This window comes from Scyliorhinus canicula, chromosome 6 (genome assembly GCF_902713615.1).
Source record: "Scyliorhinus canicula chromosome 6, sScyCan1.1, whole genome shotgun sequence".
Lineage (NCBI taxonomy): Eukaryota > Metazoa > Chordata > Chondrichthyes > Carcharhiniformes > Scyliorhinidae > Scyliorhinus > Scyliorhinus canicula.
The window spans coordinates 96,357,710-96,373,082 of NC_052151.1; the positions used below are offsets into that span (position 1 = coordinate 96,357,710).

General features: G+C 49.5%; 1 protein-coding gene across 5 annotated transcripts in view; it reads left to right on the forward strand.

Annotated features, from left to right (window-relative positions):
* Positions 1-11,516, forward strand: part of LOC119967323 (synaptotagmin-like protein 2) — a 572,979-nt gene extending 561,463 nt beyond the window's left edge. For all 5 annotated transcript variants that reach the window (XM_038799699.1, XM_038799698.1, XM_038799700.1 and 2 more), the window contains one exon: positions 10,543-11,516. In XM_038799699.1, the coding sequence (XP_038655627.1) occupies positions 10,543-10,682 (140 nt within the window). In that variant the 3' untranslated portion in view covers positions 10,683-11,516. The remainder of the gene's footprint in view (positions 1-10,542) is intronic.
* The last annotated feature ends 3,857 nt before the right edge of the window (positions 11,517-15,373 follow it).

Sequence of the window (15,373 nt, forward strand, 5' to 3'; positions counted from 1 at the left end):
TCCCCATATCAATAACAACGATCCCATCCTCCCACCAAACATTAGCCCGCATGTTAACATAAACAGAAAGGAATCAGGAATCACCCAAAGTCACTATTAACACATATAGTCCCCCTCCCCCTACCCTGCCAGATCCCCCCCCTAATAGTCGATCTAATCCAATTTTCAAAAATGCATAATGAATAACGCCCATGAGTTGTAGAACCCCTCCCATCAGTTCAAATTTGACCTTCTCAAGAGTCAAGAATTCCAGGAGGTCCCCCCACCACGGTAGGGCACAGGGTGGAGAGGTTGATCTCTACCCTAACAGGATCCGCCTTCAGGCGATCAACGAGGCGACGCTACAACATCTGCCTCCGCACCCGCTTCCATCCCCGGCTAGTCCGACACCCCGAATATGGCCTCCCGAGAGCCCAGGTCCAGTTTCATGTGCACCACTTTAAAGATTACCCTAAAAACCTCCTTCCAGTAATCCTCTAGATTTGGGCCAAAACACATGAACGTGGTTTGCCCCCCCCTCCCCCCCCCCACCCCCCCCCCCACCCCCCCCCCCCCCCCCCCCCCCCCCCCCCGCGGCAACATTCATACACATACTCTACCCCCTCAAAGAACCGGCTCATCCTCGCCCTTGTAAGGTGTGCTCTATACACCATCTTCAGCTGTATCAGCCCCAACGCCGCACACGGGGTGGAGGCGTTTACCTTCCAGATTACCTCACACCAGAACCGCTCCTCCATACCCTCTCCCAACTTTCCTCCCACTTTGCCTTGATCCCCTCCAGCAGTGTCTTTTCCTATTTCAAAATAGCCTTGTAAACCACTGATACTACCCTCTTCTCCTGTCCCCCTGTTGTCAGCACCTCCTCCACCAATGTGGAAGCCGGCTCTACTGGGAAGCTCTATCTCCTTTCTGGCAAAGTCTCGAACCTGCATCTATCTAAATATTTCCCCCTGCTCCAGCCCATACTTCGCTCCCAGATCCTTCAATCCTGCAATCCGACCCCCAAGAAACATATCTTTTAGTGTCTCAATTCCTTTCCCTTCCCATCTCTGGAAATTTCCATCCCCCTTCCCTGGCTCAAATCTATGGTTCCCCGGAATCGGCAAATCCCTTGACCCTACCCCCAATCCAAAGTGCTGCCGAAACTGCCTCCAAATTCTCAACAAAGCCGGACTACCGGACTTCCTGAGTATCTCCTAGAGGCCATCGGGAGCGGCGCTCTTGCTAGCGCCTTCAATACCGACCCCCTGCATAAACTCTCCTCCATTCTGACCCATTGGGAGTCAACCCCTCTGACCCAGCTCCGCACCTTCTCCACATTCACCGCCCTGTAATAATAAATCAGGTTCGGAAGACCCAAACCCCCTGCCTGCCTTCCTCTCTGTAGCAGCACCTTTCTAACTCCGGCCACTTTCCCTCCCCATATGAACGAGGTAATCATCCCTTCAATCTCTCAAAAAAATGTCTTTGGCAGGAAAATCGTCCGGCATTGGAAAATAAACAGGAATCCCGGCAGCACATTCATTTTAACCGCCTGTCTCCGAACCGCCAGTGACAGAGGGAGACCATCCCACCTTGCCAGATCAGCTTTCACTCTCCCCACCAAACTAGAAAAGTTGTACCTATGAAGCCCCCCACAATCCCAAGCAACCTGCATCCCCAGGTATGTAAAGTAAGTCCCTGCCCCACGGAATGGCAGCCCCCCCCCACCCCTGCCCCAACCCCGGACAAGACACCTCAAAATATTCACTCTCATCTAGATTTAATTTGTACCCCGAGAAGGACCCAAATGCTTGATCCGGCTCCAGTATTCCTGCTATTGACATACTCGGTTCCGACGCGGATAATAAGAAGTCATCGGTATATAAGGACGCCCTGTGGTCTACCCCCCCCCCCCCCCCCCCCCCCGCACTGTAATTTCCCATACCCCTAAACTTCTTAACGCGATGGCCAATGGTTCAATCGCAAATGCCAACAGCAGGGGAGACATAGGACATCCCTGCCTCGTCCCACGGTGGAGAGAAAAGTATTCAAGCTAATAATATTTGTGCGGCTTTACCCAATCCACAAACCTTGGCCCAATCCCAAACCGTTCCAGAACTGCTATCAAGTACCCCAATTCTACCCGGTCAAACGCTTTCTCGGCTTCCAATGCAACAATCACCTCTGTTTCCTTCCCCTCCGCCGGTGCCATAACCACGTTCAATATCCTCCAAATGTTCGAAAAGAGCTGCCTCTCTCTCACAAATCCCGTCTGATCCTCGCCTATCACCTTCGGGAGGCACGCCTCTAGCCTACCTGCCAGTATCTTCGCCAATATCTTTGCGTCCACGTTTAAAAGTGATATGGGTCTATACGACCCAGACTCCGTCAGATCCTTATCTTTCTTAAGTAACAGGGAAATCTTTCGTAGGTAACAGTGATGCCTGCCCCAAAGTTTGTGGTAACACCCCCGTCCCTATTGCCTCCTCAAACATCAATGGGACCAGCTTATCTTTGAATTTTTGATAATATTCCACCGTAAACGCATCCGGCCCTGACACCTTCCAATTGCATCTTTTATCTTCTGTTCCACTATCGCCCCTTATAATGTAGCCCTGTCCCCCTCCCCTAACCTCGGGTACTCCAGCCCATCTAGAAATTCCTGCATCTCCCGGTCTCCCCCAGGTGGCTTTGACCTGTAAAATCTCTCATAGAATTCCTTAAAGACCTTGTTAATCTGATCTGGAGCTACCAATAACTTCCCTTCCTTGTCCCGCACCTGGACAATTTCCCTTGCCAGAGCCTCCCTCCGGAGCTGTCCCGCCAACATACATCCCACCTTCTCTCCATGCTTGTAAACTGTGCCCATTGCTCACCTCAGTTGGCGAGCCACCTTCCTGGTAGATAGTCAGTCAAAGCTCGCCTGGACTTCCTTCCTCTGTTCCAACTTTGCTGGGTCCCCATCTTCTGCATAACTCCTATCTACCTCCAGCACCTCATCTATTACCCTCTGACTCTCCAGCCTCTCCTCTTTTTCTTGCCTAGCCTTGAATGAGATCACCTCACCCCTCACCACCGCCATTACAGCCTCCCAGACAACCACCTTCAACACCTTCCCCCATGCAGTTAAAACCTACATATTCCTCAATTACTTTTTCAATTTTGTCACAGAACCCTCGGTCCCCCAATAGTCCCACATCAAACTTCCACCCTGGTCTCTGTACCACCCTCTTCTCCAGTACCATACCCACCCAATGCAGAGCATGGTCTGATATTGCAATTGCTGAGTACTCCGACCCTTTAATCCCAGCTAGTAGTGCTTTCCCACCATGAAAAAGTCGATCAGCGAATACACCTTATGGACCGCAGAGAAATACGAGTACTCCCGCTCTCTCGGGTGCAGAAACCTCCAAGAGCCCGCCCCTCCCAATTCCACCATTAGTCCAGCCAGTGCCTTTGCCCACCCCCTTTCCCCCCAGACAGGACCAGCGAGCACGGCCGTGACCTGTCCAATCTTCGCGACCACCTTCGCGATTCCCACATCGTCCCAATTGGGACCATATACACCCACCAGCGCCACTCGCCTCCCCTCCAGTGTCCCTGTCACAATCATATACCTACCCCCCTGATCTACAACCACCTTCTCCATCTGGAACCATACCCTTTTGCAGACCATTACCGCTCCCCCTCTGGCCCTTCCGTCAAATCCAGAGTGAAACACCGAACTAACCCAGCCCTTTTTAAGTCTCACTTGATCCTTCACCCTCAGGTGCTGGATCCTGCAGCATTGCTACATCGACCTTCAAACTTTTAAGATGCGCAAGCACCCTTGACACCTTGGCTGGGCCTCATGTTCCACATGACTATCCTAACTGGGGATCTCTCACCAACCCCCCTCACCCTTCTTATCCATCATCGTCATACCACCGGGCCCTGCCCCATGAGCCTGACCCTTCCCAATCCATTATTAGCATCAAATCCCTCCCAGAATCCCGCCCTGCACTTCCCCTTGAAAAAACCTCACTCAGTATCAATCCTCTCCCCTGCTCTTATGGGCCTATCGAAACCTGGTAACCAGGCTCCAATGTCCACAGCCCTCCTCTCACCTTACCGGTCACTAGCCGACTTTACTTAGCTAGCAACCCCCCCCCCCCCGCAAAGGCATGCTGTCTCCTCCCACCCAGTCGCAGAAGAAAAAGAAAAACAATCTAACCCATACAATTCAATACAATAACACATAACCGTTGCAACAAAAAAGGGGAACAAAAATGCCAATCAAACCAAACAAAAACTTAAACTCTATAACAATGTGAAGTCAAGTAATTACAATACAGGTCAGTGAAAGGAAAGTTATAACATTTATACATTTTCCAGCTCCCCAATCACAGTCCATGATCTCTACTCCAGCTCCTCTCCTCACTCCAGTCCCAAGCCTTGTGCCTTCATGAACGTCTCAGCCGCCTCCACCGTTTCAAAATACAAATCTTTGGCATTGTACGTCACCCAACTATTTCCTATTTACATAAAAGCAAATTACTGCGGATGCTGGAATCTGAAACGAAAGAGAAAATGCTGGAAAATCTCAGCAGTTCTGGCAGCATCTGGAGGGAGAGAAAAGAGCTAACGTTCCGAGTCCGATGACTCTTTGTCAAAGCTGTGAAGCTTTGTAGCTTTGACAAAGAGTCATCGGACTCGAAATGTTAGTTATTTTCTCTCCCTACCGATGCTACCAGACCTGCTGCGATTTTCCAGCATTTTCTCTTTATTTCCTATTTAAGATGGTTTCATTGCAACATGTTAGGTCCCAATTTCCTAGTCTCGCTACTAATTAATTAAGAAAGTCGCTATTTAAACAGATGACGACAAAATTGTGTATGCATCCTCATGTTTGCCATTTAACTTTCACAAGGACCATGTCAACTATAGTTTTCTAGCTAAACTAAGTTGTTTTACATAACTTTGTACTCAATAATATGAGGGATATAAGTCCTAGTGAATGCACTCCCAGGTTAGGCATAGTTTAGGCCAGAAATAGAGTTAATCTCCCTCTTATCTGCTGCATCAATATCTTGCAGCAATTGCAGATCAGGAGACTACATCAAGGAGACAATTTCCACTTCTCACAGCAGTCTCCACAGTAAGACTGCCGATTAGTGATAACTGACGGTCCGTTTGTTCTGTGAACAACCCACCAACAAAGAACAAAGTTGAGCCTGTACAAAATCATTTCACTTGGGACCTTTACAACAAGCAATGAAGAGATTTTCATCCTTATTGCCCTCTGTCGACTTTAATCCTAGATCCCAATGATGAAAGAAAAGTGTTTTACCAAGTAAACCACAGTCTCCTTTTTTCCTAATATACTATGACAGTAACACAATAAATTCAGTTGTCAAGCTTTCCATAACTGTTGCCATTTCAGTCTATCTAAAGTTAAAATTAATTATTTAAAATTCACATAGGATAGCATTGGTTCCCCTCATTATTATTCCTAACACAAGTATAGCAAATAATATTACAGGAGAGGGGTTGGCGTAGTGGTACTGTTGTTGGGTTAGTAATCCAGAGGCTAATGATCTGGAGACCCAGGGTAATGATCTGGGAAATCTGCCGTCCTTTCCTGGTCTGGCCTACATGTGACTCCAGACCCACAGCAATGTGGTTGACTCTTAAATGCCCTCTTAAATGGGCTAGTAAGCCACTCAGTTGTACTCAACTGCTACAAAAGCACACAAAAAGAATGAAACCGGACAACCATCCAGAATTGACCTCGTGGCCAGAAAGGATAACGGCAAACCCAGCTCTGTCGACCCTGCAAAATCCTCCTTATTAACATCTGGGGGCTTGTGCCAAAGTTAGGAGAGCTGTTGCACAGACTAGTCAAGCAACAGCCTGACATAGTCATACTCAGATTCATATTTTACAGACAATATCCCAGACACCACTATCACCATTCCCGTGTATGTCCTGTTTCACCAGTAGTAGTATACAGTCAGGAGGAAGTTGCCCTTGGAGTCATCAACATCACATACAGTGGCAGTCATGTGTACCATCTACAAGATGGACTGCAATAACTCACCAAGGTTCCTTAGACAGCACCTTCTAAACGCTTGACCACTACCATCTAGAAGGACAAGAGCAGCAGATACCTGGGAACCCTGCCACCTGGAGGTTCCGCCTCCAAGTCACTCACCACCCTGACTTGGAAATATATCACTGCTCCTTCATGGTCGCTGGGACACAATCTTGGAATTCCTCTCTAACAGCACAGTGGGTGTACCTACACCCCAGGGACTGCAGCGGTTCAAGAAGGCAGGCTCACCACCACCTTCTGAAGGGCATCCAAGGATGGGCAGTAAATGCTGGCCTAACCAGTGACGCCGCATTCCAAGTGAATAAATAAGAAAATGACTCATTTCATGCATTATAAAAATATAGGACTACTTAGTTAAAGTGCAAGAAAGGACATTTTTATTTGCTAGGCTGCGTCAGTGACATTTTCAGTGTGAGGTTTTCCATTAGATCATTTTTTTTTTATAAATGTTTTTATTCAGTTTTCATATTTTATATTGAACAAATTACAAATTGTTAGGAGAGAAAAAAAAAAACAAACACGCAAAAATTAACATACATATTTACAGGTAAGCATCTTCGTAGTAGTAACTGCGCCCCCCCCCCTCAACATGTTTATTTAGTTTGGTTTTGGGCCTTAGCTAGCCATCGAACCCCCGTAACGAACCTGTAGCCCCCCCCCTCCCGCTACCTTCCCCCGACTATTCTTCCTCTTGTACATTGGCCACAAATAGGTCCCGGAACAGTTGCATGAATGGCTCCCACGTTCTGTGGAAGCCGTCGTCCGACCCTCGGATGGCAAATTTGATTTTCTCCATTTGGAGAGATTCCGAGAGGTCGGACAGCCAGTCCGCAGCTCTGGGCGGTGCTGCTGACCGCCAGCCAAACAGGATTCTACGGCGGGCGATCAGGGAGGCAAAGGCAAGGGCGTCCGCCCTCCTCCCCAGGAATAGATCTGGCTGTTCTGAAACCCCGAAGACCGCCACTATCGGGCATGGCTCCACCCTCACTCCCACCACTTTGGACATAACCTCGAAGAAGGCTGTCCAGTACTCCACGAGTCTGGGGCAAGACCAGAACATGTGGGCGTGGTTGGCCGGGCCTCTTTGGCACCGTTCACATCTGTCTTCCACCTCCGGGAAGAACCTACTCATACGGGTTCTTGTTAAGTGGGCTCTATGTACCACTTTTAGTTGCGTCAGGCTGAGCCTTGCGCACGTGGAGGTGGAGTTGACCCTATGCAGTGCTTCGCTCCAGAGTCCCCACCCTATCTCCATCCCCAGGTCGTCCTCCCATTTCCTCCTTGTTGCGTCCAGTACGGTGTCGTCCCTATCTACCAGTCGGTCATACATGTCACTACAGTTCCCTTTCTCTAGGATACTTGCGTCCAGTAGGTCTTCCAGTAGTGTCTGTCGTGGCGGTTGTGGGTACGTCCTTGTCTCCTTTCGTAGGAAGTTTTTGAGCTGCAGGTACCGTAGCTCGTTCCCCCCAGCTAGCTGAAATTTCTCTGTCAGTTCGTCCAGTGTTGCGATCCTGTCGTCCGTGTATAGGTCCCTGACTGTCAGTGTCCCCCCGTCCTGCCTCCACCTTTTGAAGGTGGCGTCAGTCAGTGCTGGTGTGAACCTATGGTTGTTGCAGATGGGAGTCCTGTTCGACATTTTGGTCAGGCCAAGTTGCTGCCGCAGTTGGTTCCAGGATTGGAGGGTGGCTGTCACCACTGGGCTGCTGGAGTGTTTTTTGGGTGGGGATGGGAGTGCTGCCGTGGCGAGGGCCCGGAGGGAGGTTCCCATGCAGGAGGCCTCCTCCGCACGCACCCACTCAGCTTCTGGCTCCTGGATCCATCCCCTTACTCGCTCGGCTGTTGCTGCCCAGTGGTAGAATTGTAGATTCGGGAGGGCTAACCCTCCCCTGGTTTTTGTTTTTTGTAAGACCTTCTTTGGGATCCTAGCATTTTTACCCCCCCATACGAACGCCATGATGAGTTTGTCCAGCGCTTTGAAAAAGGCCTTGGGGATGTAGATCGGAATGGATCTAAACAGGAAGAGGAACCTGGGCAGTACGTTCATTTTGATCGTCTGAACTCTCCCCGCGAGGGAGAGCGGGAGTGTGTTCCATCTTTGCAGGTCCTTTTTAACTTCCTCCGTCAGGCTGGTGAGGTTCCATTTGTGGATCCCTTTCCAGTCATGGGCTATTTGGATCCCCAGGTAGCGGAATTTATGTCGGGCTTGTTTGAACGGCAGCCCCTTTAGTGCTGCCCCCCCCCCCCCCCCCCCCCCCCCCCCTTGCGGGTGTACTGGGAAGATCTCACTTTTGCTCATGTTGAGTTTGTAGCCCGAGAAGGCTCCAATCTCTTTCAGGAGCGCGATGATTCCGTCCATGCTGCTTTGTGGGTCCGAGATATAGAGGAGCAGATCATCCGCATAGAGTGAGACTCTGTGCTCTCTACCTCCCCTTCGGATCCCCCTCCAATTTTTTGCTGCCCTGAGCGCGATTGCTAGCGGTTCAATTGCTAGTGCGAACAGCAGCGGGGACAGTGGGCATCCTTGTCTGGTGCCCCTGTGCAGCTGGAAGTATTGGGAGTTGGTATTGTTGGTCTGTACACTCGCCATGGGAGCGTTGTACAGGAGCTTTACCCAAGCGGTGAACCTTGTTCCAAGCCCGAACCGCTCCAGTACCTCTATGAGGTATTTCCACTCGACTCTGTCGAAGGCCTTTTCTGCGTCCAGGGAGACGATCACCTCTTGTGTTCTCTCCCCGGAGGGGGTCATTATCACGTTCAGCAGGCGCCTGATGTTTGCGGTAAGCTGTCTACCTTTGACAAAGCCCGTCTGGTCCTCTGTGACCACCTCAGGTACACAGTCTTCTAGCCTTTTGGCTAGGATTTTGGCCAGTATTTTGGCGTCTGCATTCAGCAGAGATATGGGTCTGTATGACCCACATTCCGTTGGGTCTTTGTCTTTCTTAGGTATCAGCGAGATTGAGGCCTGTGCTAACGTGGGTGGCAACGTGCCCCTAGCTAGCGAGTCTGTGAACATCTCCCGCAGGTGCGGGGCCAGCGCTGTCGCAAATTTTTTGTAGAAGTCCGCCGGGAATCCGTCCGGTCCCGGCGCCTTCCCCGCCTGCATGGAGCTAATGCTCTCCATGATCTCTCCCAGTGCTAGTGGTGCTTCCAGATCCCGTTTTCTGCCCTCTCCCACAACTGGTATGTCCAGTCCGTCAAGAAACCGGTTCATCCCAGCCTTCCCCGTTGGGGGCTCTGAGGTGTACAGCTCTTGGTAGAAGGCTTTGAAGGTTTTGTTAATCCTCTCTGGTTCTGTTTCCAACGTGCCTCTGGTATTCCATTAGATCATTGAAATAAATTAGAGATAGGACTTAGAATCATAGAATCTAAGGCAAGGAGACGGGCCTTTGACCCAAACTCGTCCATGCCAACTAAAAAGCCTATCTCAGCTAACCTATTTGCCTACATTTGGCCCATTTCCCTCTAAATCTTTGCTGTCCATGTATCTGTCCAAATACCTTTTAAATGTTTTCAATGTCCCTGCCTCAACCACTTCCTCTGGCAGCTCATTCCACATACACATTGTGTACAAAAGTTGACATTAATTTTTTCCTCTCTTAACTTAAGCCTATGCCCCTCGTCTGCGTGGGTCTCCGAGATTACCACCCTCGAGGTCCTGCTTGACCTTTTTCCTAGCTCTCTCTAATCACTCCTCGGGACCTCAACCCTATTTCTATTTATATCATTTGTGCCAAAGTGCACAACAACTTCTGGCTGCTCCCCCTCCCCCTTGAAAATGTTCTGCAGCCGCTCTGAGATATCCTTGACCCTGGCACCCAGGAGGTAACATACCATTCTGGACTCCCCTTAGTGGTCACAGAATTTCCTGCCTGTCCCCCTTACTATCAAGTCTCCTATTACTATGGTCCTGTGTACCGTTACCCTTTCCCACAGTCCCCCATTAGCACCATTTGGACAGGCACTGTTCAATCCTGGATGTCATGTCACTAAGAGAGGTTTCAGTTGGTGAGTTTGATGGTTGAAGCTTCCCTTGCATGTCGGTGTTGATTTCAGTGTCACCCCAGAAACTTCTTCAATAGAAAATAATGATACTGGTGAAGCATTATTCAAGATTGTAATTCAGTATAATTAGAATTTCATTGAATACACAGCACACAACTGGCAATAAGGCCCAAATAATCCCAGCTAGTTTTTATACTCCACAAAAGCCACCTCCACACTAATTACATCTTCTTCCCTGCCTTCTATTCCCTTATCCCTCATGTTTGCATCAAGGCACCCCTTACACACATCAATACAACCTCTTGAACCACCCCATGTGACAAGATCCATATTTTAACTACTGTCTAATAATTCACCTCTCCTTTTATTAAACAGCAATACAGTAAGGATTTTATGTTGAAAATGCTAAACTGCCAATCAGTATTAATTTCCTTTAAGATTGTTTCCAATTGTTTCTTCCACAGGGATTAGCTATGGGCGAAGTGTGGATTGGATGGATTCCAATGAAGAGGAAGCTGCTCTCTGGAGGGACATGATAACCAGCCCTAATCAGTGGGTGGAAGCAGCTCTGCCCCTCAGACCTACTATGTCGAAAAGAAAGTGATGAGCTCTTTAGTTACTTTGTCCCCTGACTTTGTTTTTTACACAGAGGGTAGTGCCTGGAACTCGCTGCCGGAGGTGGTGGTGGAAGCAGGGACGATAGTGAAGTTTAGGGGGCATCTTGACAAATACATGAATAGGATGGGAATAGAGGGATACGGACCCCGGAAATTAGAAGATTTTACTTTAGACAGACAGCATAGTTGGCGCAGGCTTGAAGGGCCGAAGGGCCTGTTCCTGTGCTGTACTTTTCTTTGTTCTTTGGATGCTTTGATATAACTTAATGATTTGCTCGTGTCAAGAAAAATATGATGTCTTTGATGTTTTTTTTCCATTTATCAGCGATTCTTATTTTCAGGGGTGATGGGTTGTAGAGACATGCCAAAGTAAAAAATAATTAAACTGGACAAGAACTAAGTGGACAGGAGCATTTGGAGAGTGGTAAAGTACTCGGCGACCACAGAAATGTGGATATTTCTGAAGAATGAAGACAGAACAAGTGTGAAAGTTAAAGAACTAAAGAAAGAGATTTGGGAAATCTAAAAAGCAAGTAAATGAAAAACGACTAGGATATAAAGTGTGGGAGGTAGCTATTTTAATGAAAGTCAGTGTTGTACTCATCCCGAAGTTGGCAAGAAAATGTCTAAAAATGTTGAAAGCACAAGTGCTTCATTGCTAAAGCCTGCCTGTCCGTGAAATGTCGAATACAATGTTGAAAAGGTTGAATAAGCAAAACGATTTATTTTTAGGCTGATCATAATCATGTAAACATTTTATTCAAACTTTGCACCTTTTCATATATCAAAATGTTATTATAAATATAGTATTTGAAATTAAACACCGCATTCATCTCCTTTTTTTGAAAATCATGGTAGTGTTTGAGTAAGTAAACAATTCAAAATGAGTCCAAAATGGGTATACCTGGGGCGTGATCCTCCGACCACACTGTGATGAATTATAAACCTAGTAATTCACACTGTGTTGTATCATATGTATTGCGTCCTTGTGGGCTCTGTATACGAGCCGTTGCGCGGCTCTGCCCATAGGGGGAGATGAGGAGTTTGTATTGGGCTCCACCCTTGGCTCCGCCCATGGCTCCTCCCACTAACCGGAGGTATAAAGATCTGCAGTCGTGAGCCTGCTGCCAGTTCATCTCGTCGCAGGCAGGCTCAGTTGTGAGACTATTAGAACCACTGATCACTTCCAATCATGTGTCTTGTGAATTTATATTCTCATCAGTTTAATAGTCTTAGGAAACTTGAAGAAAACAACTATAGAATCAGCCCTCAAACCTGACCGACTAGAACTCGACCCGCAGGCTGCAGAGGCGAAATAAATCTTTCTACACTGGCTCAGATGTTTCAAGGCCTACCTGGCTGAATCAAGCACTTCAGAAACTACGGAGGAGCAGAAACTCAGCCTACTGCACGCAAGGGTGAGCCACCGTATCTCTACTCAACTTAACAGTACTACCTCATAGGGCAGCACGGTGGCCTAGTGGTTAACACAACCGCCTCACGGCGCTGAGGTCCCAGGTTCGATCCCGGCTCTGGGTCACTGTCCGTGTGGAGTTTGCACGTTCTCCCCGTGTCTGCGTGGGTTTCGCCCCCACAACCCAAAAATGTGCAGAGTAGGTGGATTGGCCACACTAAATTGCCCCTTAATTGGAAAAAATAATTGGGTAATCTAAATTTAAAAAAAAAAAACAGTACTACCTCATATACGGCGGCCCTCGCCATGCTCGATCGAATGTATGTGCGGCCCATCAACGAGGTCCACGCACGTCACATTTTTACGACCTGCCGCCAGCGCCCCGCGGAATCGCTGGACGAGTTCCTGCGCGATTTAAAAGACTTAGCTCGGGACTGCAATTATCAAGCCAGCAAGCATATGGAGCTCGCTGTTCGAGATGTGTACGTGGCAGGGCTCAGGTCAAACTATGTGCGCCAGCGGTTGCTTGAAAAAGGGTCCAGAACTTGGAGGACACTGTAGAGTTAGCAACAACCATGGAGGTCTCGTTCCGCAGCCTCACCTTGTTCCCCGCGGACCAAGCGACCCCATCCTGGGCCCCCATCCAGCGACTGCCCCAGGCCTGCGCCGCGCGGCTACCCACTCACTACGCAGCCCCAACACCCACGGCAGCACTGCCCGGCCCGCAACGCAACCTGCAGCAGCTGCGGTCGCAAAGGATACTTTGCCCGGGTCTGCCTGGCGAAGAAATCCACCACTCCAAACTCTCCCGCAGCCTAGAGCACTCGCTTCCAAAACTCGCAGGCCCCGAAATGCTGCAGCCTGTATGCTGACTGCTGACTCCGCCCCCACCCGACACGTGCGACTCATGGGGGGTGCCATCTTGGCAACCCTCCTCCACGCGGCCGGCCCCGTGCGACTCGTGGGGGCCGCCATCTTGGGCGCCATCTTCCTCGCCGCCCGCCACGTGCGATCCACAGGGGTGGCCATCTTGGGATCCATCCACTTCAAACTCTGAAACTCACCTCGAAGACTCCAACCTCAGCGGACAGTCATCACAGGGCCACTCCAGCACAGCTGATCGAGCCGCCCGGAGGACCGCCACTACATGGCGTTCGAGGCAGATGGCCGCCTCTTCCATTTCCTCGGGGTTCCCTTTGGCGTCACGAATGGGGTCTCGGTGTTCCAACGAGCAATGGACCGAATGGTGGACCAGTACGGGCTATGGGCCACGTTTCCGTACTTGGACAACGTCACCATCTGTGGCCATGATCAGCAGGACCATGATGCTAACTTCCATCGATTTCTCCAGACTGCCCAGAAACTCAACCTCACGTATAACACGGAGAAATAGGTTTTCCGCACGACCCTCCTGAAATCAGTCCGCGACCCACTTGCTGGGCGCGGCCCTGAGTTTGAAAATGACTGGTGGACAGCAGAGCTAAATAAATAAATTTTTCACTGCTGCATCTCTTCCAGATTACAAATTAGCACACCAGGGAACCTGCATATGTTTTACTTCACTGAGTCAGTGGTTTATATTGGATGGGATTGGATTTGTTTATTGTCACGTGTACCGAGGTACAGTGAAAAGTATTTTTCTGCGAGCAGCTCAGCAGATCATTAAGTACATGGAAAGAAAAGGGAATACAAGAAAATACATAATAGGGCAACACAAGATATACAATGTAACTGCATAAGCACCGACATGGGATGAAGCACACAGGGTGTAGTGTTAATGAGGTCAGTCAATAAGAGGGTCATTTAGGAGTCTGGTGACAGTGGGGGAGAAGCTGTTTTTGAGTCTGTTTGTGCGTGTTCTCAGACTTCTGTATCTCCTGCCCGATGGAAGAAGTTGGAAAAGTGAGTAAGCCGGGTGGGAGGGATCCTTGATTATGCTGCCCACTTTCCCCCGGCAGCGGGAGGTGTAGATGGAGTCCATGGATTGGAGGCAGGTTTGTGTGATTGACTGGGCGGTGTTCATGACGCTCTGAAGTTTCTTGCGGTCCTGGGCCGAGCAATCGCCATACCAGGCTGTGATACAGCCCGATAGGATGCTTTCTATGGTGCATCTGTAAAAGTTGGTAAGGGTTAATGTGGGCATGCTGGATTTCCTTAGTTTCCTGAGGAAGGATAGGCGCTGTTGTGCTTTCTTGATGGTAGCGTCGATGTGGGTGGACCAGGACAGATTTTTGGAGATGTGCACCCCTAGGAATTTGAAACTGCTAACCATCTCCACCTCGGCCCCGTTGATGCTGACAGGGGTGTAGGGCAGCACGGTAGCATGGTGGTTAGCATAAATGCTTCACAGCTCCAGGGTCCCAGGTTCGATTCCCGGCTGGATTACTGTCTGTGCGGAGTCTGCACGTCCTCCCCGTGTGTGCGTGGGTTTCCTCCGGGTGCTCCGGTTTCCTCCCACAGTCCAAAGATGTGCGGGTTAGGTGGATTGGCCATGCTAAATTGCCCGTAGTGTAAGGTTAATGGGGGGATTGTTGGGTTACGTGGGTTTAAGTAGGGTGATCATTGCTCGGCACAACATCGAGGGCCGAAGGGCCTGTTCTGTGCTGTACTGTTCTATGTTCTATGTTCTATATGCTCCTACGTGAGGGAATCATAGAGGCCAGTAATAGCCCCTGGAGAGCTCAGGCGGTGGTCGGCAAGACCGGGAAGAAATTCCGAAAGGTAGTGGACTATAGCCAGACCATTAATCGGTTCATGCTCCTTGATGTGTACCCCCTCCCCAGGATTGCAGACATGGTGAATCAGATCGCCCAGTATCGCATTTTCTCCACGGTGGATCTGATGTCTGCATACCACCAGCTCCCAATCCGCCCGGAGGACCACCACTACACGGCGTTCGAGGCAGATGGCCGCCTCTTCCATTTCCTCGGGGTTCCCTTTGGCGTCACGAATGGGGTCTCGGTGTTCCAACGAGCAATGGACCGAATGGTGGACCAGTACGGGCTATGGGCCACATTTCCATACTTGGACAACGTCACCATCTATGGCCATGATCAGCAGGACCATGATGCTAACTTCCATCGATTTCTCCAGACTGCCCAGAAACTCAATCTCACGTATAACACAGAGAAATGGGTTTTCCGCACGACCTGGCTAGCCATCCTCGGCTATGTCGTGGAAAACGGAGTCCTGGGCCCCGACCCGGACCGTATGCCCCCTCTTACAACTCCCTCTTCCTCATTGTCCCAGGGCCCTCAAAAGGTG